General features: G+C 43.7%; 1 protein-coding gene across 1 annotated transcript; it reads left to right on the top strand.

Moving 5' to 3' along the window:
- Window positions 1–940: 940 nt before the first annotated feature.
- MEP1A (meprin A subunit alpha) lies at window positions 941–23,488 on the top strand. Its single transcript, XM_075923142.2, has 12 exons — window positions 941–968; window positions 2,420–2,460; window positions 2,583–2,658; window positions 2,964–3,081; window positions 5,716–5,891; window positions 10,448–10,669; window positions 11,433–11,582; window positions 14,583–14,798; window positions 16,303–16,770; window positions 19,054–19,227; window positions 22,059–22,263; window positions 23,127–23,488. Exons 1-12 carry the CDS (start codon window positions 941–943, stop codon window positions 23,305–23,307), a joined length of 2,055 nt encoding a protein of 684 aa, XP_075779257.2. The 3' UTR covers window positions 23,308–23,488.

A 23,488-nucleotide genomic window follows, 5' to 3' on the forward strand; every position in this document is an offset into this window, starting at 1 on the left:
CGACGACTGGTGAAATTTACATGCCCCTTCCGGAAAAGGGGCCAGTGTAGACGTAGCCCCCGGCTACGTCTACACTGGCATGATTTTCCGGAAATGCTTTTAACGGAAAAGTTTTCCGTTAAAAGCATTTTCGGAAAAGAGCATCTAGATTGGCAGGATGCTTTTCCGCAAAAGCACTTTTTGCAGAAAAGCAAGCGTCCGTGGCCAATCTAGATGCGCTTTTCCGCAAAAAAGCCCCGATCGCCATTTTAGCTATCGGGGCTTTTTTGCGGAAAACAGCACTGTGCTGTCTACAATGGCCCTCTTGCGCAAGAGGGCTTTTGCCCGAACAGGAGCAGCACAGTATTTCTGCAAGAACAGACGATCTTACATGAGATCGTCAGTGTTCTTGCGGAAATTCAAGCGGCCAGTGTAGACAGCTGGCAAGTTTTTCCGCAAAAGCAGATGATTTTGCAGAAAAACTTGCCAATCTAGACACAGCCCAGGAGTAATTCCACTCAAGCAAATGAAAGTTAATTTGGATTTATGCCAGAGTAATTTAGAGTAGAATCACCTCATAATGTTGACAGAGTAAATTGCAGCCAGGAACAGAGATAACTTCCTTGATCTCTGGGCCAAATTCAGACCTGGAAGCAGTACTTGAGGTCTGAGTCTGGCCCATCAGCACTTTAATGAAGACAGAAAGATACCAGGCTGCTCAGGTCCACATTCTTGCAGATGAACTTAGGCAAACAATGATAATGACACCATCTCACGCAGCTGAAAGAAGTTTGATATTCTAATAACTGCACCGGTAGAAATGATGGGTTCAAAGTTTCTTTCCTGGTAGTAAGTACAAAGTTCACTGAATTATAAATTGCAAGCTATTAGACACCCTGTTTTCTTTCTCTCCTGCAAGAATGGTTTCCACTTACTTCTTCCCATGCCTGTGTCTCATACTATGTTTTCCCTATTGCGCGACATTCTCGGTAAGTCTATTGCCAACTTGTATTGGCAGCTCCTCTCTTTCAGCATGTTACACATCTTATACAACATGTATTTTACTTGTTTTCAGGTTAGACACCTTCCGAAGGAAGATGGTAAGGCCTCCCTTAATTATTTTTACTGCTGAGATATTTTCTGAGGGTGGTGATGGGGGATCAGGGTCAGATCCCAACAACTGCTCTGTTGGATGCATAATGACTTTCAGTTGATTTTTTATAGCACGTGACGCTGATGCTGGTGAATTGAGGGAGGACATTCCAGGAATAAATTTAGGTAGGTTGCCTTTCTAATGCCTGTGCAGTCCCTTTGAGGTGCCTTTAAACAAAATACTAGTGCAACCTGCATTTCTTAAGCATTTTTATGGAAAAACTGGATGGCTGATGTCCAGGCAGGGGCCACAGAGAGCCATAGCAGTGAGCAGAAACAGGAGTGAACGCCATCTGCAACTCCACCAGAATTCCTGACTCTTAACCCTGCAAAACTCCTACTGTCCAAGCCTGGGGCTTCTCCTGGATGAAAATCACAAGTCATATTGAGCTTTTGTGCTATTAACGAACTTCCCCGAGGGTTCAGAGACTTTTTCTCCTGAAGACGTGGGGCATTGGACCAAATCTACAGTTAAGGGGAATCTACTTTGAAGTGAATTATATTATTTCCATTTACGGTATGGTCCAGAGAGAAGTGCCAATTTGGAATGTCTTTAGAAGCCAGTTGGCTCTGTTTTCCCCACCTAACAACTGGTTTTCTAGAGTGAGCAGTAATTTAGTGGCTTTATGGTGTTTCTGTCTGAACTGTAGAGAAATTACATGGAAAACACAATCAAATTAACCCATCTCATTTCATTTTGTTTTTTGTAATTTGATTTTGAGTATATATTATATTATATTATATTATATCATATTATATTATATTATATTATATTATATTATATTTATTAATCACTGGAACCTCTTACCTAAAGACATAGTGGATTCTCTATCACTTTATAGCAGAACTGAATCTCCTAAAACAGAAGCTCTAGTTCATACAGAAGTTATGGGCTTTATGCAGGAATCCTGAGATGAAATCCTACATCTTGTGTTATGCAGGAGGTCACACTTGATGGTTGGAATAGTTTCCTCTCAACTTAAAATCTATGAAGCTATGATCATTCTAGAGTGAGACAAAGACATAGGAGCATAGACAGCCATAATGCAGAGTAAAACTCATAACATGCTTTTCCATAACCTGTCAAATTAGGTATCAACAGTTGCTGGTAGTTTACTGACAGATCCTTTACTTAAGTGAGACTAGACACTGGCCCTTAATAATTATCCATAAATGTCACTCGTGGGCTAGATACTTCCATGAGTTCTATAAACTCAGCATTTTTCAGAATATGAAATGCAGTATGTGAGATTTAACTTAAATAATCTATTCCTAAATTCCTTTCCAGCTGCTGGACTGAACCTCTTTCAAGGGGATATCTTACTGCCAGTAAGTATTTTGTAAACAGCTGGATGTGATTCCTACTCATCATATTTGCAGTACTATTAGCCCTCGTTCCTATGCCAATGGATGCATCATTGACTTTTAATCTTTCCTTCTATTTTCAACAGAATGAGCGCAATGGACTGAGAAATGAGTTCTACAGATGGAAGTTCCCTGTTCCCTACATTCTGGGTGATGACCTAGGTAAAATACTCTTCAAATTTTAGGGCCAAATCATGGTCTCATTAGAATTAACATGGTAGCAGAATTTGACCCTAAGAGAAACATCATTATGACATTAAAAGCTTTTCAAAGTACGCTAATTAGCAGGCTACCAATCACATTAAGATGAAATTCCACAGCATCACAGTTATAGCAAAAAAATATAGTAGTTTAAAGGGTTTGTCTCTTCCTGCGATATATCATAATGCAAGTACAGAACATAGCTTATCTCCACAGACAGGCGATCTGCAATGTGTTAAAGATACTATCTGAAATATATTTTCTAGAGCTGAATGCCAAGGGAGTTATACTTGAAGCGTTTGAAATGTTCCGTCTTAAGTCTTGTGTGGATTTCAAGCCATATGAAGGAGAGAGCACCTATATACGGTTTCTAAAAGATGACGGGCAAGTATTGTGATGACACCCTAGATTCTTGTTCAATTTTCTTTGTGTAGATTTTCTATTCTAAATCTTTGGAAGAAAAGATGCTATGAAAGCTCAGGTTAGTGAAATACAGTTATTATTTCCTACGTATAAGCTATCCCCAGATCACTGAGTTCAAGGAGGCAGCTAGAAAAAGATAAGAATCTTGTCCTGTATATCACTTAGGAATGTTTCTTTTTTCTTGGGGTTTCTTAAAGGCCTTTTCAGAATCATAAAGATTTTTATATTTTCCCCTGTCCTCCTCTCTGCTTTGGCTCATTTCTCCTCCAGCCTGAAGAGAATCTTTCTGGATCTCATCAGAGTCAGTTCTGAGTCATCCAGGGAAATCAGCATTGAATGACATAAGATCTTCCCTTTTCTTATACCAGGGATAGGCCAAAAAATGGCCTCAGGCCAGATCCAGCCCACCTAACATTCAGATCCAGCTGGCCACAATACTCCGAGCCACCAATATCCTGCAGAAACTGGCCAACGGGAGCTGTCTAGGCTGTGCTTGTGGGCACATGCAGCACATGGAAACTCCCTCTCATAGCATGCTGCACAGATACACATGCTGGCCCCAGCAGCCGGCCACTTTTAACAGTGTGTTGGGGCACAGCAGGCACAGAGCCTGCCCGAGGGTCCTGCTGGGCTGCTGGCTGGGACCCCCCTACAATAAGTGTGTCACAATCAGAGCCTTGACCTGGCTCTCCACCCCTTCTCGCACCCCAACTCCCTGCCCAAGGTCACAACACAAAACATCTGCAAGACCGCTGCATTCCTGCCCAAGGTCACAGCTCCCTCCCAGATCCTGCACCCCATCCTGATCTATTCTCAGGGTGTCCTTAAAGCACCAACTGCTAGAAGCACTGACCACTGTTGGAAGACCAGTGATCTGACCTAGTATGGCGTTTCTTATGTTTGTAACTCTTGTAGACCCAAGACATTGTGAATGAGGTTGTCTAACAGGGAAATAATGCCTGTGATAATGTCTCAGTTGGCTGCCGGTCTAGGGACTGCCTCCATTCTGGCTATGTCTATACTACAAGGTTTTTGCGCAAACACGACTGTTTTTGCCCCAAAACCCGTGGAGTGTCTGCACTTCAAGCATGTTTTTGCACAAAAAAATCTACAGTCAATTGACAGAACAGAGGGCTTTTTGTGGTGTAGGTAAACCTCCTCCCACGAGGCATAACTCCTTTTTGTGCTACAGCTCTTGTGCAAAAAGGCATGTGTGGACTCTCTGCAGGGGTTTCTTGTACAAAAGAAGAAGCACAGGTTCTCTGATGGCCATTCTGTGATGGCCATCAGAGCTTTCTTGTGCAAGAATGTCCATGCAGCATAGATGCTCTCTTGTGCAAAAGTGCATCACAAAAGCTATGTGCGTTGAGGTGTGGACGCGCTTTTGTGCAAGAAGTTTTTGTGCAAGAACTCTTCCACAAAAGACTTCTTGCGTAAATACCCTGCAGTGTAGATGTAGTCTCAGGGTATGTCTACACTAGCTCCCTAGTTTGAACTAGGGAGGCTAATGTAGGCATTCGAAGTTGCAGATGAAACCTGGGATTTAAATATCCCAGGATTTATTTGCATCTTCCCGTCTGGGTGCCATTTTTAAATCCCCCTAGTCCAAACTACCTGCCCGCGGCTACATGTGACATTCAAACGTTAACTCGAACTAAGGACTTAGTTGGAGTTAACGTTTGATTGCTGTGTGTAGCTGCGGACAGTTAGTTTGGACTAGGGGGATTTAAAAATGGCACCCGGATGAGAAGATGCAAATAAAGCCCGGGATATTTAAATCCCGGGCTTCATTTGCAACTTCAAATGCATATATTAGCATCCCTAGTTCGAACTAGGGGGCTAGTGTAGACATACCCTCAGTGTCTGAGCACATTGCCCGTACCTTAACAAATAATAAATAGCAACATTCATTTCTTAAATATTCACATGAGCAATTTTTTCAACATCATTTTGAATAAAACAAATAGACTGAGTCCTTAAATAAAGACCTGAAAACTTTTCCCAAGAGATAGCAACAACATGATTAAAGGTTTAGTCAAGATTTTAAAAACTGGGTTGGTTTAGTTTGAAGGCAAGAAGACTGAGGTGGGTCATAACAGTTTTCAAGTACGTAAGAGGTTGTTCTAAGGAGGAGGGTGAAAAATTGTTCTTAATTTTTGAGAACAGAACAAGAAGCAAGGGCAAAAATTGTAGCAAGAAGGGTTTAGATTGGGCATTCTGAAAACTTTTTGTCATAGTGCTAGAACAAATTACATAGGAAGGTCATGGAATCTCCATCACTAGAAGTTTTTAAGAGTAGGTTAGACAAACCCTTGTTAGCAGGGCTCGCCGAGCTGTGGCGAGCCCTGCTAGCCAGCCGCGCTATCCAGCAATCTGTGCATGTGCAGATTGCCCGAACTCAGCTCTTCCAGGTTGTAATCTACTCGCCACAGGCGAGTAGATTACATAGATTGTCGAGCCCTGCTTGTTAGGAATGGTCTCACTAATACTTCGTTCTGCCTTGGATGCAGGGGAATGGACTAGATGACTTCTGGAGATGCCTTCTAGTCCTACACGTTTATGCTTCAATGATTGTGCAACCTCTCTTTTTCTCAGGTGTTGGTCCATGGTTGGTGACCAGCAGACTGGACAAAATCTTTCCATTGGGCTGAGGTGTGACTACAAAGCTATTGTGGAACATGAAATCTTACATGCGATGGGATTTTATCATGAACAGTCGAGGACAGACCGGGATGATTATGTGACAATCTGGTGGGATGAAATTCTTTCAGGTCAGTTTAAATGTCAATACAGAATTTGGGAAGTACAGAGAATGAGAGTATTTTATGTCCCTCACTAACACACTAGATTTTAAAGCCTCCTGAGATAGAAATTTAGAGCCAGATGAGAGTCAAGGATACCATGTTGGGCATTTCTAAAGGCTGGTACTCATGCACCTGTGTTGGGACTGCCAACATGGCATGGCTGGTATAGCCAACTCATAGAATCATAGAGCTGGAAGAGACCTCAGGAGGTCATCAAGTCCAGCCTCCTGCCCAAGGCAGGGCCAATCCCAACTAAATCAACCCAGCTGTTGATACAGGTTTTATACACTATGTTTTTATCACTAAACTGGACTAAGAAGAACTCACCTCACTTGGGCCACCAAACAGTCATCGGATGGAAATAATTTTCAGTTGCTATTAACTTGGACTGGATTTGAGCCAGCAGCATAAAATACAATACAAATATCAAATAGAGAGAGCCCCTATGCTTCAGCAGTACTGGGATTCCGTTGCACTAGATGCTGAACAAACACCTAGTAGAAAACAGTCTCCGATCCTTACAATTGACTAACCTGCCCAGGCAGTAGAGTTACCCCCATTTTCAGATGTGCTGAAAGACTCCACAAGTCATAGAATCATGGAAAGGTAGGGCTGGAAGGGACCTCAAGAAGTCCCCTGGTGCAGACCGTTGGATTGAGGCAGAACCACCTAGCCAAAGCCATCCCTGGCAGGTGTTTGTCCAACCTGCTCTTAAGCATTGCCAATTATGGGAATTCCATGGCCACTCTTGGAAGCTTGTTTCAGAATGTAACCATTCTTATAGTTTAAAAGTTTTCCCTAATAGCTAACCTCAGGGATGATGAGTGGGGAGCATAAGGAGGGCACATGTCCCAAGGGTGTGGGTGGGAGGGTCAAGGAGCTGGCCAGCAGCTGGAGAGCCCAGAGCCCAGGCCGCCACTGCTGGCAGCTCCCCTTGGTTCGAAACAGTGAACTGCAGGGATCTGCAATGCTCCGTCGCTACGGACACTTAGATAAACAGTATTGCAGGCCCACCAGCTGTTTACCTGGAGCAGGGAGAGGCTGAGAGAGTTGGGTCTGTTTAGTCTGCAGAAGCGAAGAGTGAGGGGGGATTTGATAGCAGCCTTCAACTTCCTGAAGGGAGGTTCCAAAGAGGATGGAGAGAGGCTGTTCTCAGTAGTGACAGATGGCAGAACAAGGAGCAATGGTCTCAAGTTGTGGTGGGCGAGGTCCAGGTTGGATATTAGGAAAAACTATTTCACTAGGAGGGTGGTGAAGCACTGGAATGGGTTACCTAGGGAAGTAGAGGAGTCTCCATCCCTAGAGGTGTTTAAGTCTTGGCTTGACAAAGCCCTGGCCGGGTTGATTTAGTTGGGCTTGGTCCTGCCTAGAGCAGGGGGCTGGACTTGATGACCTCCTGAGGTCCCTTCCAGCTCTATGGTTCTATGATTCTATGATTTTAGGGTGCTGTGACCTAACTTTTAAAACCACTGCAGTAGACCAGTAACCTTATTAAAGAAAGAAATTAGGTTGCTTTGGCATGATTTATTCTTGAAAAATCCATGCCGGCTATTCCTTCTGGGTATGTCTAGACTGCATCCCTCTGTCGACAGAGGGATGCAGATTAGGCAGGTCGACATTGCAAATGAAGTGGGGATTTAAATATCCTGTGCTTAATTTGCATTAAAATGGCCACCGTTTTTGCCGACTCAGCACTTTGTCATCAAAAAGAGGCAGTCTAGAGGGGGAGTCTGTCGAGAAAGAAAGCCTTTTTTGACAGATCCTGTAAACCTCCTTGCAGGAGGCATAAGGGGTCTGTCAAAAAAGGCTTTCTTTCTTGACAGATCCCCCTCTACCAGACTGCCTCTTTTTTGCTGACAAAAGTACTGAGTCGGCAAAACGGCAACCATTTTTATGCAAATTAAGCATGGGATATTTAAATCCCCACCTCATTTGCAATGTCAACCTGCCTAATCTGCATCCCTCTGCCGACAGAAGGATACAGTCTAGACATACCCTCTAATCCTATCATCTTCTAGGTGCTGACAAACTGATTGTTTAATAGCCTGTTCTAAAATCTTTCCAGGTTTGAAGTTAGGGAGACTGGTCTATAATTTCATGGGTCCCTTTTGCTCCCCAGTTTAAAGACAAATGCTATGTCTGTGCTTATCCAGTCCTCTCCCATCTTCCATGAGTTCTGGAAAATAATTGCTAATGGTAATGGTTCTAGATTGCTTCCTTAATACCTTGGGCTGAGTTTCATCAATCCCTGCTTTCTTAAATACATCTAGTTTAGCTAAATATCCTGTTCTTTCCCTAATTTGGCTTGCATACCTTCCCTCTTATTCATATTGTGCTAAGTATCCCACCACTATTCTCCTTTTTATGGAAGACTGAAGTAACATAGACATTAAACACGTCTGCCTTCTTGATCACTTGAGATACTCAGTTATCACTTTTCTTTATTCATTTCATGTGATCCATAACCCCCCTCTCTACTGCCTCTCAACCCAAATATGTCTCCTTCAATGAAATGGTAATTGACCGGAAACCATTATAAAGTTCTCCTGCATAATGCAGAAAAAGGAAAAATTACAGGAAGTGCAAAATTTTACTGCAGGCTCAATGTTTTGCAGGTGTCATTACAAGCTATAGATTCTACTTTCCTCTGGGACAAATCCTGCAGACTTTACTGAGGGAAAACTCTTCTTAAAGTTTCCTAGTGACTTCAGCGACTGCGTCTGTAGCTGGGCACTGCACGGGAGATATAATAGGAAAGTTCTATAGGCCCTCCTCCATATCTTGCATCTGCATAAAAACTGGATACTCCTCTGGCTGCGACTTAGTGGCAAAAAGTTCCAGCTAAGTTTTTTGTGCAACCAGCCAGCTGCTTCTTTTATTAGCAGCTTGCTCCCCAAACAGATCTTCATCTAAAAGTCATTCATTTACTGAGAAGCTGCTAAAAAACCTGGTCATGTTCTCAGATAGCTGATCTTCTGCAGGGACTTCCTTTCCTCCGAGTTGTAAAAAGCTAGAGTGCTACACCAGCAGGCATGACATCCTTTCTTATAGTTTTTCCAGGTAAGTTTCAGTGCAGGTCTCTAAAAGGAAATAAACATAAACGTTCTGATAGTCCTCAGCTCTGACCCCCAGGCTGTTCTGTTGAGCAGGTGGTTATATCTCCCAATAAGCTATACTCGGAAACCATAGAAGTGAGGCTATTTAGCAATAATTGTTCGTTCAATGCTATTTTGAATTGAGGGTAATGAGAATTTTAATAGCAGCGAGAAGCAGCCAAAACAGTCTCAGTGTAATTTGAAATGTTAATTTTTTCTCTCGCTTTTCCTCAAAACCTGCAACCTTGAAATTGGTCCCCTTTTGTAAATTATTCATGCTAAATAGAGGTTGTTTTCATTGAAAACAAGGTCTTTCCTTTTTTTAAATGGCAACATTGTTTTCAGGAGAACAATGGAAATGTTACCATCTTATATGCTTGTGCAACCAAATTACCGTCTTAGTGACCTAGATATGAGAAAATGGTTGGAACTACGACAGATGTTATAACATCTAGCGTCACAAAACTCTGCATTTTCATTCAGCTCTAAGGCTGCCTCTAGAATGCAGTGAAAAGCAATGCCGCGTCCAAAGACCACGTCCGCTTTTTTGGAAAAATTTGTGAAAAAGCAGACGCGTGCGTTCGCCAGCTCTGTAAATCTCATTTTATGAGGAAGAAGGGATGTGTTGAAAGAGCAGGTTTTTCCAAAATTTGGTGCCATGTAGACACACCAAATTTTGGGAAAAGTCTCTTTCGACAGAAAAGTGGAAAAAGATACGCAAACTGCAGTTCTCAATTTGTTTATCTTTTTCTTACTTACCTTTGTAGGCTAGATGTAGCCTAAATGGAAGGTGTCTTTTGTCCCAAAGGCCAGTCAAGGCTAGAGCACAGTCTATACAGAACAGGGATGCATGTTTTAGAGTGAACCAAATACCCAGGCAAACATTTGCATCAGCAATTAAAGGCTCCTCATTCTTTAGGGCATTGCCCTATGAGACACTGAGCACTCTGACATCCAATTCTTGCAAAGCACTTAAGTTAGGTTTAGCTTTTAAGTGTATGCGTGGTTGCATTGTGGTCAATATATGGTAAATTGAGCTGTTACATACATATTTTGCTGGATTGGTATGGGAGAGTAGGAGGCATAAAGGAGGCAGAGAAGGGAAGCAAATAAGACAAACTAGATGCCTTCACCCATGATAGAGCTCAGAAGCAGCAAGTGGAAGTTCTTTAAATGCGCACAAGCAATGTACACATGAAGTGACAATTGGGATCTAGAATAAGAGGATTTTGTTTTCAAAATTGTCTCAGAAACTGATCAGGTCAGAGTGTAATTCTAACCATACTGTACTTGGTTTTGAATCTGCCTTGTTGACTGCATTTTGCATTGATTTATTATGACTTTAGTATGTCCATGCTAGGGACATTTTTGCCTTCTGAAAGATTCTGGCCGTTTGAAGAATGACTCGTTTCTTTGTTCTTTCACCAGGCCACACGCACAACTTTGTGAAATATGACGACAAGTTAATCTCCGACCTGAACACCCCTTATGACTATGAATCAGTAATGCATTATGAGCCATTCTCATTTAACAAAAATCAGAGTATCCCAACAATCACTGCAAAGATTCCAGCGTTTAATGACATTATTGGCCAGCGCTTGGATTTCAGCAGCATGGACTTAGAAAGACTCAATCGCATGTACAACTGCAGTAAGCCCACGCTGGCCCATATTTTGGACTTTCATATGATTTCTTTGTTCCCCTTGCATTTTCATGTCTAAGGAAATAAATAAAAAGACGAGTGAGCCAAAGAGGGAGGGACTCCAGGAAACTTGTCCTTAGCTGACCTTACGGCAGGGCTCATGGCAATGAGTAATGAGAGGAGCCCATTATTTCTCTGCCCCTCTCCCAATTGTTTTCTGCTTTTGACGTGGTCCGATAAGTGAATAAATAGGGGTGACTCATGCCTACAAGGGAGGGGGTGCAGGGAGGCTACCCAAAGAGGTGGGGGACATGTGGAGCAGCCCATATAGCAATTAAATTTTTGTCAGGGTTATAGGGAGGTGGTGCACGGCCCAAGTACTGCCTATGGAATTAAAGACTTACACTCATCCATTTCTGTGCTTCCTCCTATGTTGTGCTTTATTCAGGGTTCCCCTTCCAACCTTGTGCTCCTTATGACCTTTGCTTGAGGGTCACCTCGGTTGTGACAGTTCCAAGAAATCAAGCAATAGTTAGATTATGCATCAGTCAGGGGTAGATGATTTTATTTGCTACCTTCAGGTACCAACACGTTGTGTAATAGTGCCCTAAGGAATCATTTTGACCAGTCAGGGTGGGAAGGATTGCAGGACTGAGCCCTTTGTATATGTCCCATATGGTGTGTGTGACACAGAAACATGTCCATCAGGAAAAGCATACAGAAGGCATTTGATTTGCTTCTTTGGATTTCATCATATGCATGTTCTTTCAGCTTCAACTCACACCCTTTTGGACCAGTGTGCTTTTGAGTTCCCTAACATCTGCGGCATGGTTCAAGGACCCGGAGATGATGCCGACTGGGTCCATAAGAAGAGCAGCCTCGCAGGACAAGAAGACCACACACTCGTTGGACGCTGCAAAGGTAAAATAAAAAACATACCTGAGTAAAAGTTAGGGGCTTCAAATGTCACTTCCTTCATGCCTTAGCAATGGTGATAGCTGTGGGTTAAAGACACCTTTGGACAGATGCTAACATTGCTGCCAACACCTGGAAAATCTTGGCAGCTGATCAAACTGAAAAAAGCGACCAAGTCAGGAAAAGAATGACTGTCGTTGAGGATACTTTTAAAGAAAGCTTGTCTGTTGTCATTCTAACCAAGCTAACCCCCAGTTCTCTTTCCTCGGCTCCTTGTCACTGTGCTTTCTCTTGATAGTGAGGTACAAAGGTGGGGATATCACCAGTGCTAAATCAGCAACCTTTTTGCAATGTACATGGCATTCTCCAGATAGAGCAACAATATAAAAGAGGGCAAAGAACATGTATTAGGGTTTAACTAGAGGAATAATGAATATATGCTGTAATGTGACCTACAGTACCTGGCTCAGGTTGCTTAACAATGATTTTAGCACAGCAAGAATTGCATGTAACTCGCTGATAACTGTTACATCTTAAACATAAACGAAGTAGAAGGCATGTTGGGGCTGGAATTGTCAGATCAAAATTTCTAAAGAATCAAACAGTGATTTTTAAGGTGCTTCTGTAACCCATGAGCCTTCTGGAGTTGGTGCACTGCCCCCCCTACTGGCACTAAGACCACATACAGAGAGATAATGAGTCTGCTCTGTAGCCTTAGCTGGGAGCCAGCTGGCTTTTAGCTCATGCGGTAGAGACCCCAGGTTCAATTCTGGCAATTTTACTCTAAACCCCCCAGTTTTCTGGTTTTTTTTTAAACTAATGGAATCACAAAAGAAAGAAAGAAAAGATCAGTCTCTATTATGAGCCAGTCACAGAACCCAGTAGCATCGGTGTTCAGAAAGTATTTGCTTATATAGTAACGAAAAATTCCTAAAGGCTTGTTTGATGCTAAGGGCCTAATTGTCTACTACTTCGGCAAAACTCCCACAGACTTCAGAAAAATCAGACTTTGGTGGGAATTTTGCCTAAATAAGAAGCACAAGTATAAAGACCCTAAGCATGAGCTCCCATCACTTGAGCTAAAGGAGCAATTCCATTTGCTGGCAGCAGTGTAGATTCTAATCCCCTATGTGGACCAGCCACTAAAGGAAAGAAGATATGGAGATGCAGGATTGGTTACATGGGGTCAGCTACAAGTTTAAGTAGAACTGGGAAATGACATTTGGATCAATTTGTGGGCCACCAATATAGCATCCTGTAGGCTCACCAAGCCTTTCTTTGAATCCTTTCCCCTCCAGTGACAATCAGAAACCAGACATCCCTGGAGAGAGCAGAGGGTCTGAACCCTCTTGGGATAAGCAATTGAATCAACTGGTTGTTCGCAGTGTCACTGGGGAGAAATGTAGAATAAGTATGGTGTTCCATGAAAGCATGCAATGTCCTGAACTTGATGGTCATTAGGAGATCTGTGTACAGGTTATAGTGGATGCAGGGAGATGTGTACAAAACATTATAATTGTAACTAGGATACATCTGCTGCATCACCTCCAAGCAGTGTGTGTGTGTGTGGGGGGGATAATCAGGCAGGAAGGGCACCTCCCAGACTAGTTGTGAAACTAAATCCAGGCACCTGGCATAGTACAACCCTGCTTAGAGGCTGATCCTCAGTTTCTGGCTAGGCTGCACTTTAAACATCTCTTCCCTTTTAAACGTGGGCTTGCAGGTCTTTATTCTTTCCGACTATGGGAATTCATGGTTACACAGATGGGGGGCGAGGGGACGGGCATCAGAAACTCCTTCCTGCCTTAGTCCACCCTTATCTTTCCCTGGATTGCACAATGCCAGGTGTCTGGACTTTGTTTCATATAAACAGCTAGTGCAGAAGGTGCCCTTATTGCCTGATGACTCTTTCCCTTCCCCCACTGCTGGGAGGTGATGCAATTATTGCAGCCTAATTACAAGTACAATGTGCTGCACATGTCTCCAAGCAATGAGTAGTCTGAGACTTTTAACTTGCACATCTCCATGCCTACACTCAAAACTATAACCTGTGTCCAGAACTCCTGATAACCATCAAGTTCAGAAGTAGAAAGGCTATTAGAATCACCCTGCAAGAAGTAATTAATTGAGTGGAAGCCCTTTATGCTTGAAAGCTGGCTGCTGGCATTAGGGCTTTGAGCTTAATGCATTGCATTAAGGCACCCAAAGTCACAAGGCAGCTAGTGAAAGAGCCCCTTTCCGGTTTGGGGATCCCCAAATGTCACATTCCTATTTGTATTCCACAGGTGTAACTGAAGGGACTTTGGCTGGGTAACAGTCCAGTCCAATGGTTAGAGAGACTGGATTCAAGCCTGTGGAGACCAATGTTCCCTCTAATTTTTTTCCATCCATATGTGGACTTTTTCATTAATGTGCAGAATAATATTTTTATGTGCACCAAAGCATGTGCAAATGTGCACTACCTGTAAAAACAAAATGTAGCTGTGGGAGCTCTGTTAATCCACCGGGACTATTTTGTGAACAGCTGTGCAAGTGCAGATCCCACAGGGAACACTGGATACTGTTTCTGGATAGTGTTCCCTGTGAACTGAGCATTTGAGCGGCTGTCCACAAGAGACTCAGGTGCCACTCAGCTGATTAGCAGAGTTCCCACAGTGCCCACAGATGGCTGCACGTGTTTCTGCTGGTGGTGCACATCCATACTTGTTTCAGTGCACATACCAAAATTTATTCCGCACATGGAAGAAAAAAAATTAGAGGGAACATTGTTCCTGGTTCTTTTGTGTAGTCTTTCTGTGCCTTAGTTTCCTCATTGGTGACATGGGGATAAGACATAATGCCTAAAAAGAGAGTGGGATTGTAAGGCTTAAGCACCACTAATTATTCTTGCATTATTCATTAGTCATGCTTTATCTGCCCGGCACTTACATATTTGCAGCCACAAGTCATGTGCAGCATGCAGAAAGATGAAGCAGAGGCAATAACTGCTTCTCCCTTTCTCTGTAGATGCTGGCTCTTTCATGTACTTCGATACTGGATCTGGCAAGGCAGAAGATACGGCTCTCCTAGAATCCCGCATCCTTTACCCAAAGAGAACTCAGCAGTGCCTCCATTTCTTCTACAAGATCTCTGGAAGCCCCTCAGACAAGCTTGTCATCTGGGTTAGAAAGGACAACGGCACTGGGGCTGTTAACAAGCTGGTTAAAGTCAAAACCTTTCAAGGTATTTTGAAAAAAGAAGGCGATTACAGAAATCGGTGTGGGGCAGCGTTCCCTCTAATTTTTTCCATCTGTGTGCAGAATCAATTTTGTTATGTGCACCAAGGTATGTGTAGCTGTGCACCACCAATAGAAACACACGCTGCTGGTTGTGAGTGCTGTGGGCACTCTGCAAATCAGCTGGGGGACATTTGAATCCCTCTTGGGTGGCCACCCAAGTGCTCAGCTTACAGGGAACGCTAGTATGGGGCAGAGGATACCCTAGTGTTCAGAGCTTCAGAAACACAAGAGTTTTCCCATCCCTATTAGGTCAGCATCTTGCTATCCAGACAGGCATTTTGGTATGTGAGAATAACACACCTACCAGATGGACAGCTGTACCAAAGCCCTGGATGGTGAAATTTGAATGGCCCCAAACAAAAGAGGTCACCGTTTTAATGCTCTTGCTAAGAACTGAGCAAGCCTGTAAAAGATTGACATTGGCATGCTCATGCAAACAGGAGCAACGATCCTTGGCATTGTTAATGCAAATATGAGCTTTTATTTCTGGCAACTTGCACGTGGGTTTGCTCTGCCTCTACTCATTCCATTCCCCCTGCCTCCAACATTCCCTCTCCCCCACCCTCATTCACTTTCACCAGAATAGGGCAGGGGACAGGAGATGGGGTTGGGGTGTGTGGGGAAGTGGGGGCTGTGAGAAGGGGTTTGGGTGTGGCAGGGGGTTCAGAGCTGGGCAGGGGTTTGTGTTGCAGGAAGGAGTGAGGAGTACAGAGTCTGGGATGGAGTTTAGGTATGGGCAGGAGTTTGGGAGCAGGAGGGATTCGGGGTGCAGGAGCAGGTGCAGGGTGTGGGCTCTGGAGAGGGGGCAAGTCCAGGCTGGGATAGGAGGGCTGTGGTGCAGGAGGAGCTGGGGGTGTAGTATCTGGTCAGTCAGTACTTACCTCAGGTGGCTTTGAAGCTCGGTCGGTGGTGTCTTGAGTCTAAAGCTCTCCTGGCCCTGTGGCACTTTCAGAAGGGACTGGCATGTCCTTGCATCCCGTAAGGGTGTGGGGAGGAGGGGGGCAGAAGGCTCTACGCACTGCCCCTGCCAGATAGTACCACCCCCACAGCTCCCACTGATTGCAGTTTCCACCAATGGGACAGCATGCGGAGACCTGCCTCCACCTAGATGCCACAGGGTCAGCTGCTTCTGGGAGCAGTGCAGGGCAAGGGTAGGTAGGGAATCTTCCTTAGACCGGCTGCGCTGCTGGACTTTTAGAGGCTGATCTCCCAGTTTGGCATCAGGTGACTCTGGATGATTGAGCCTCATTCCGGGAGGCTCCTAAGAAACCAGGCAGGATTTATTACGTCGGTGTAGTGGGCCACTTATTTCAGTGGAAGCAGCTTTCCAGTGTAGACGCTGACATAATTAGGTCCACGTAAGTCCCCTGGTGTCAACCTAATTCTGGAATGTAGCTCAGGCCCAAAGTACCTGATTATTAATCCCTGGTTATTGTTTCTTCCCATAGGTGATAATGACCAGAATTGGAAAATTGCCCATGTGACCCTCAATGTTCAAGAGAAGTTCCGGTACGTCTTCCAAGGACTAAGGGGCAATCACAACAGCTCTTCTGGTGGAATTGTTATTGATGATGTCACCCTCACGGAGACCCCGTGCCCGAGCGCGGTCTGGCTCATTCGGAACTTCTCCCGCCTTCTCCAGACCTCTGTTTCAGGCTCTGTGATATTCAGTCCTCGGTTTTACAGCTCGGAGGGTTATGGCTATGGAATAACCTTGTATCCTAGAGGCATGTCCTCCTATCCGAACTACTGCCGCATTGCTTTTCACTTGTGCAGCGGAGAGAACGATGAAGCTCTGAAATGGCCTGTGGAGAACAGACAAGCTATTGTAACGGTGCTAGACCAGCACCCTGATATCAGGAGCAGGATGTCCCCAAGCAGGAGCTTCACAACAGACAGGAGCCAGATTATGCCCGGTAAGCAGCTTCTGCATGAGAATGACTAAAGCAGCTTGCCCAAGAGAAAGGGCGTGGGATCCAGTGGCTAGGGCATTGACTTGCAGCTGGGAGGTGTGGTTTCTATTTCCAGCTCTTCCATGACTTTGCTGGGTGACCCTGGGTAAGTCTCTTCCCTTTTCTATGCCTCAGACTCCCTATTTATAAAATGGGAAGCATTTACAATCTTGACAAAAGATCGATCGCCTGGCACAAAACATGCTCTCTAAGGCTACTTCTAGACTGGCATGATTTTCCGCAAATGCTTTTAACGGAAAAGTTTTTCCGTTAAAAGCATTTGCAGGAAAGAGCGTCTAGATTGGCACGGACGCTTTTCTGCAAAAGCCCTTTTTGTGGAAAAGCATCCGTGCCAATCTAGACACGGTTTTGCACAAGAAAGCCCCGATCACCATTTTCGCCAATGGGGATTTTTTGCGCAAAACAGTTTTTAGCTGTTTACACTGGCCCTCTTGTGCAAAACCATTTCCGGAAAAGGGCTTTTGCCCGAATGGGAACGTCAAAGAATTTGCGCAAGAAGCACTGATTTTGGACAGTAGAACATCAGTGCTTTTGCGCAAAATCAAGCGGCCAATGTAGACAGCTGGCAAGTTTTTGCGCAAAAGTGGCTGCTATTGCGGAAAAAATTGCCAGTCTAGACGCAGCCTAAGTGCTGGGTGTTTACTGCTAACTATTATTTGTTATGCTAGGGGCAAATGAGCCCAGAGATATGAGTTTGACTTTCCCTGTAAAGTTCTTCAAAGCCAAGTCAAGACTCAGAATTCTGCCGGTGTTCTGAGAATGGGCTCAGAATTCTTCCAAGCCAATGACATTATCCGAAGAGCGGTGTGTCACAATGTGGCATTCCGACACCACAAGAGCATCGCCTTCCAGTAATACACCTGACCAACTGAACTTGAAGATTGTGGTGATCTTGAATGCAAAGAACTTAGGGCATGTCTACAAAGCAGCGTTATTTCAGAATTACTGATGTTATTCCGAAATACCATAGTCTGCATCTACACTACAACAGTTATTTCAACACAATGTTGAAATAATGTCCAGATGGAGGACTCCTATTCCAACTCCTGTAATCCTCATTTTAGGAGGAGTAAGGAAAGTCAGAAGAAGAGTGCTCTTCCTTGGCCTTCCTGCTCTGTAAACCGTGCCAAAAGACGAAATAAGCTACAGTAAAACCTGTGCTATCCGGCACTTAACTAGCCAGAAAACTTTAGAAACTTGCAAATTTCCACGTCAGGAAAAAACTTGTTAAAAGCAAAAAAAAAAAAAAGAGAGAGAAACTGGCGATGTAAACCGAGCTGCTCCTCAGATGCTCCCCCGAGCCCCTGCTAGACATGCATGCAGTACGTACCTAGGGGAGGGCCGCCTGATGCCAGGCCACACCTCGGCTCCCCTGCAGCTCTTGGAGGACTGGCACCTCCACAGCTCATGGCCGTCCAGCTCCGCCCCCGTGCCTCCTGGCCTTCTCCATGGCAGGTCAGCTCCCCCAGAATTTTTAGAAAACCAGCATGACCTAATCCCTGGGTGTGCCAGATAACACAGGTTTTACTGAATTTTGACTTGAGCTACACAATTGTCATAGCCAAAGTTGCATAGCTTATTTCGGCTTTAGCCCTGCTGTGTAGACATGCCTTTGATCACATTTAGATTGTCATCCAATACTTTGACATGGCTGTGTTTAGTGAATAAATAGTTTGAAATCTGGGGCAGTTCTAAATTATTATCATCCAGAGATTAGCCAGTAGTTTACCCATCCAAATCTCTGTCTCCATCAATTGCCTCTTGCCTTACACTAAGATTATAAACTTTTTGAGGAAGAGGCAGTGTTTCTGTCCTGTTTGTACATCACTTAGCACAGTGCTGGATGCCAATCCAAAACTAGAACTCATCGGTGATACTTTATACAAACTAAGAAGAAGAAGAAGAGAGAGTCTGATGGAAAAGTAAAACTCCAACAGCTGAGTCCCCATCTCTCCATTGCTTTCTCAGTATGCTCTTTTCTATATTAATGTCTTTACTAGCAAAGAATTTTAACAGAACAATAATGATGGATAAAATCCACAATCCCTAAACTCTCTCACCATGTTCAAAATCTCACTCTGATTTTGTGGCATGACTCCACCAATAGTTTTTTTTAATGCAGAAAAAGGTCCTTGGAAGGCTTTAACATCTACTGCTGAATAACATTTGATTCGAGGCTTTTTGCTGATTACAAACACAGCATGCATAATCCATATTATTTTGCAGGTACAAATGGTACTTCGATGTGGGATAAACCATCCCTTGTTGGAAAATTTGACCCTTCCTGCAACTGTAACCGAAGCTTAGATTGGGGATGGAGCACTTTCATCTCTCACAAAATGCTGAGACAGAGGAATTTCCTAAAAAATGATGACCTCATTATTTTTGCAGAATTCAAAGGTACAGAATCATTTCTTTCTCCTCATGAAACTGAATTGGCTCTTCTTGCAAGATCAGTTCTGATGGACATTCCAATATATTTGTCATCAGTCTCTGAGCCCCTTCTATTTTTCTGGGCCAGAATTTAAAGATATTTAGGTAACTAAAGATGCAGATAGGCACCTTTTAAGATTTATTTCAAGAGCTTCTTGGGCTACGTCTACACTGGCGGGTTGTTGCAACAGAAGTATGCAAATGAGGCTAAGCATGGAATATCGCCTAGCCTCATTTGCATACCTAATGAGCCGCCATTTTGCGAAAGGAGCTGTCTACACTGCCCCTTCTTGCACAAGAAAAACCCTCTTGCACAATGCCTTTGTTCCTGAAAATAATCAGCGTAGCGGCATTGCGCAAGAGGGTTTTTCTTGCACAAGAAGGGGCAGTGTAGACAGCTCCTTCTGGCACAAGAGCCTCTTCCGCAAAAATGACAGCTCATTAGATATGCAAATGAGGCTCAGAAATATTTCACACTTAGCCTCATTTGCATTTCTCTGGTGCAAGATCGCACCAGTGTAGACATAGCCTAGGTGTCTGTCTCCCATTAATTTCAATAAGCGTTAGGCATCTAGGCATTTTTGAAAACCCCAGTAGGTGCTAATCTGCATCTTCAGGCGTCTAGATACCTTTAAAAACTGACCTGTTAGGTCTGTTTGGAAAATAATGTCTGGAAGGGAACTGAACTCAGTATTCCAAATAAGATGTACTGTTGATTGATGCAATGAGCTCTTATATGTCCAGCAATTATCCCTGCTGCTAATTCCTGTCTTATGCCCTGATTGCTTACTTTAGGGTTGGGTGTCCATTTTTGGAAGGATATTTCCTTGGTCGAAGAACCTCTTGAATCTTGCCATTTGATCTTCTGGGGTAACATTTTCAGAAGAACTTCCGTAATTTAGGAGTCTAAATTCTATTTTCAAAAGTGACTTCTGTCTTTTAGATCCTAAGTCCCATTGGCTTCAATGGAAATGAAGGGAAGTCAAAATCCTTAGAAGGCCTAATCATTGACTTTCATTGGGATCTAGGGTCCTGGGTTTGAGATCCTCAAGGCACCTAATGCCTAATGGTTTCTAGGACAACTTTGAGGATCTGAACCTAAGGGATCTAATTCTCTTGAAAATGAACTTTGGCACCTATGTTGCTCAGACACTTTTGAAAATTTCACCCCGCAGCTGTCTTTTACTTGCCTGCATGCTTCCTTTGCTGTTGAAGAGTATGCATTCCTGCCGGGACTTTCTGCAAAGGTTGTTTGAATAGCCTCCATCCTGTGTCTAAGAATCATAATTTCCATTCTTTTGTCTTGTGAGGTCAGCTAACTTTTTATCCCAACTCCAGTGTATTACTAAGGGCTTGACAATATTTGAACACTACAGCAGAGCAGCTATAGTGCTGCAGGTGCACTGCTGCGGTGTTGTAAGTGTAATAGACTCACTCTAAAATGAGTCTTGCCTTTCCTCCTCTGTTCTCTACCATGCTCTTTCCAAGAAGCAATTGTTCACTGTTTTTAGAAATTACCACTCTAAGTATGCTGCGGCTACACTACAAGCTTTTTCCAGAAGAGAAAATGCAAATGGAGCACTCATTTGCATATGTCACTCTCTCATTTGCATTTTCTCTTCTGATCCTTTTTGCGGAAAAGATTTTTGTGCAAAAAAGCAGTGTGTAGATGGCGCCTTTTTGCACAAAGAACCCCTTTTGCGCCCTTCTTCCTCAATGAGTACTTTTTTGCACAAAAACCTCTTCCGCAAAAAGGATCGGAGGAGAATATGCAAATGAGAGAGTGACATATGCAAATGAGCGTTCCATTTGCATTTTCTCTTCCAGAAAAAGCTTGTAGTGTAGCCGTAGTGTAATCCTTATTCCATTGCAACATTTGACCTCTTATACCATGCTATTTGAAATCACCACTGATTACTGTTTCATTACAATTAGTTACCTCATGGAGCTCCTGAGCCTTTTCCTGATCTGGAAGCTGTGAGAACAACCTCATTGTTATATATCTATTCTTATTACCAGGGATTTGTATCCCTATAGAATTGATCTTTGTACTCCACTGTGTTTCAGTGAAATCCTTTATAATCTGAGTCACCTATTTCTGCTTTAAGATTTTCCTTTACATAGTCCCTCCAAACTTTGCCAACTTTCTGTGCTAGCTGTCTGGTTCCACTTGGGTTAATGTGCAGCCTGTCTCGTTTGCATCACCTGAAAACCCCCCAGTGCCCAATAAAATAACCTCCCTCCTGATTCTGACAACTTGGCATCCATGTTTTAAAACCTTGTAGTTCCCCCTTGCTAGCTAGCCCTGTGTGAGGACATTTCAGAAACAGCTGCCACAGAAGTCTTGCATTTACGCCATTCACCAAGCGATCTCAGTTTTTGGTGAAGTGATTCCTACATGTGTTACTGGTGGTATTCAGACTGCAAAATATGCATCCGGATTTCAACATTCCAGGCAGATTTTAGTTAATTTGGTCAATTCTGCCTGTCTCATTCACATATAGAAAATATATGTATATACACACTGAGGGTATGTCTACACTGCATCCCTAGTTCGAACTAGGAATGCAGCGTAGACAAACCCTGAGAGAGATAGCTCTATCTATATAGAAGAGGCATGTTCTCTTTTTACACCTACAGATCTTCCTCCCATACCAGAGACAGCTCCCCATGCGGAGCAAGGAGAGATAATATGCTATTGTTTGTAAAGCACCGTGGGATCCTTTGGAATGAAAAGCACAATGTACAATAATGTCAGTTATTATTAACCACTTTCTTTCCCTCCCTCTTTTTACAAGATCTCACCTATCTTAAACACACTGAAGTCCCCGTTAAACTAGCCCAACCCAGCGCCAGAGGCCTCATTCTTGAAAGGCAGAGAAGGTCAGCCCAGAACACTGGCCCCCTTGAAGCTTGGTCATCCAATATGGGGGATGCGTGTGATCCAAACCCTTGCCAGAATGATGGAGTCTGTGTGAACGTGAAGGGGAAAGCGAGCTGCAGGTACCACATGCCCCTTTCATGCCAGCTGCAGATTTCTCATGCACTAGCCGATGAATCTAAGAAGCGTTCAGCCCAGGGGAGGATAAGATTCTCCGTTCCCCATGACAGACATTAATAGCACATCAGTGACAGGAATGCAGCACCCCTTTGATCAGACTTTGGGAATTCTCTTACTAGCAATCGGGGTTGTCCTTCCCCATATGCAGAAGATGCGCTTGTGTAGGGCATCTGAAAACTGGGGACACCACTTAATGGCCATCCATGTGTCTACAGAACCTTAGTTTAAATGTTGCTTTAAAAATATGTCATTAGTTTGTTGCTGAAGATTATGAAATCACATCTCTAAAAAAATCATCTCCCCCCCCCCCCCCCCACTGGCTGCCATCGGACATAGGGGCCCCAGTTTAATAAGACAAACAGATGCCATTCCTACCCATCCTGGCTAATAGCCATTGATGTACTGCAGAGGGCCCCATAAATCCTAAGGATGGCTCTGCTTGCAATCCTCAGTGGGGTGTAGGTGTTTCTATGGGGTCTAAATTGCCGTAAAAGAAGCAGGGATGACAAGGAAGCCTTGGTCCAAACCCATCTGCTGGGAATTGCCCCATTTATCCCAGCCACCGTGGTGTGTGTATGTGGGGGTTGGGAGCCTCCTTGAGTTCCCTCTCCTTCTCAGCTCTGTGATGAGATGGCTTCCCATTGGACCCTAGCTAGGGTTGTATCTAGATGGAGCACCCTCTCAAACCAACCAATCCACAGCAGCCAGGCTCCTTAGTTCTTGCAGGAGTTCTAAATGTAGATGGAAGATCTTGCACCATAGATGTACCCACAATGCCTTTACAATTGTTGCCTTTTGTTCCCAGATGTGCCTCAGGCCACACCTTTTTCTATACAGGTGAGAGATGCCAGGTGGCACAAGTCTACGGGAATACCCTTGGAATGATCATTGGTGGAACTGCCGGAACAATAGTATTAATCATCGTAATTGTTTCCATGCTAACCCGAAGCTCAATGTTTCAGTATGATGTTTTTCCTGGTGCTTAAGAGAGTTTTGTCTTTCATGACAACAGATTCCAGAATAAAAATATGTGGAAACTTTCAAGATGTGGATATGGAAATGTTCTATGAAGTTCTCAGTGATGACGCTTTCATGCTGCAGGGCATAACACTTAAAAAGTCCTCACCTAAAACTGTTGTTTAATAAAGATTTATAATGTGAGAATGA

This window comes from Pelodiscus sinensis, chromosome 3 (assembly GCF_052426305.1).
Source record: "Pelodiscus sinensis isolate ZL-2025 chromosome 3, ASM5242630v1, whole genome shotgun sequence".
Classification (NCBI taxonomy): Eukaryota; Metazoa; Chordata; order Testudines; family Trionychidae; genus Pelodiscus; species Pelodiscus sinensis.

Bases quoted from the DNA above. Each gene is read 5' to 3' on its own strand.
- MEP1A (XM_075923142.2), top strand. From the start codon at position 941: ATGTTTTCCCTATTGCGCGACATTCTCG. The intron at 969-2,419 runs GTAAGTCTATTG...ATTCCTTTCCAG, and splicing joins CCTATTGCGCGACATTCTCG to CTGCTGGACTGAACCTCTTT. The intron at 2,659-2,963 runs GTAAAATACTCT...TATATTTTCTAG, and splicing joins CATTCTGGGTGATGACCTAG to AGCTGAATGCCAAGGGAGTT.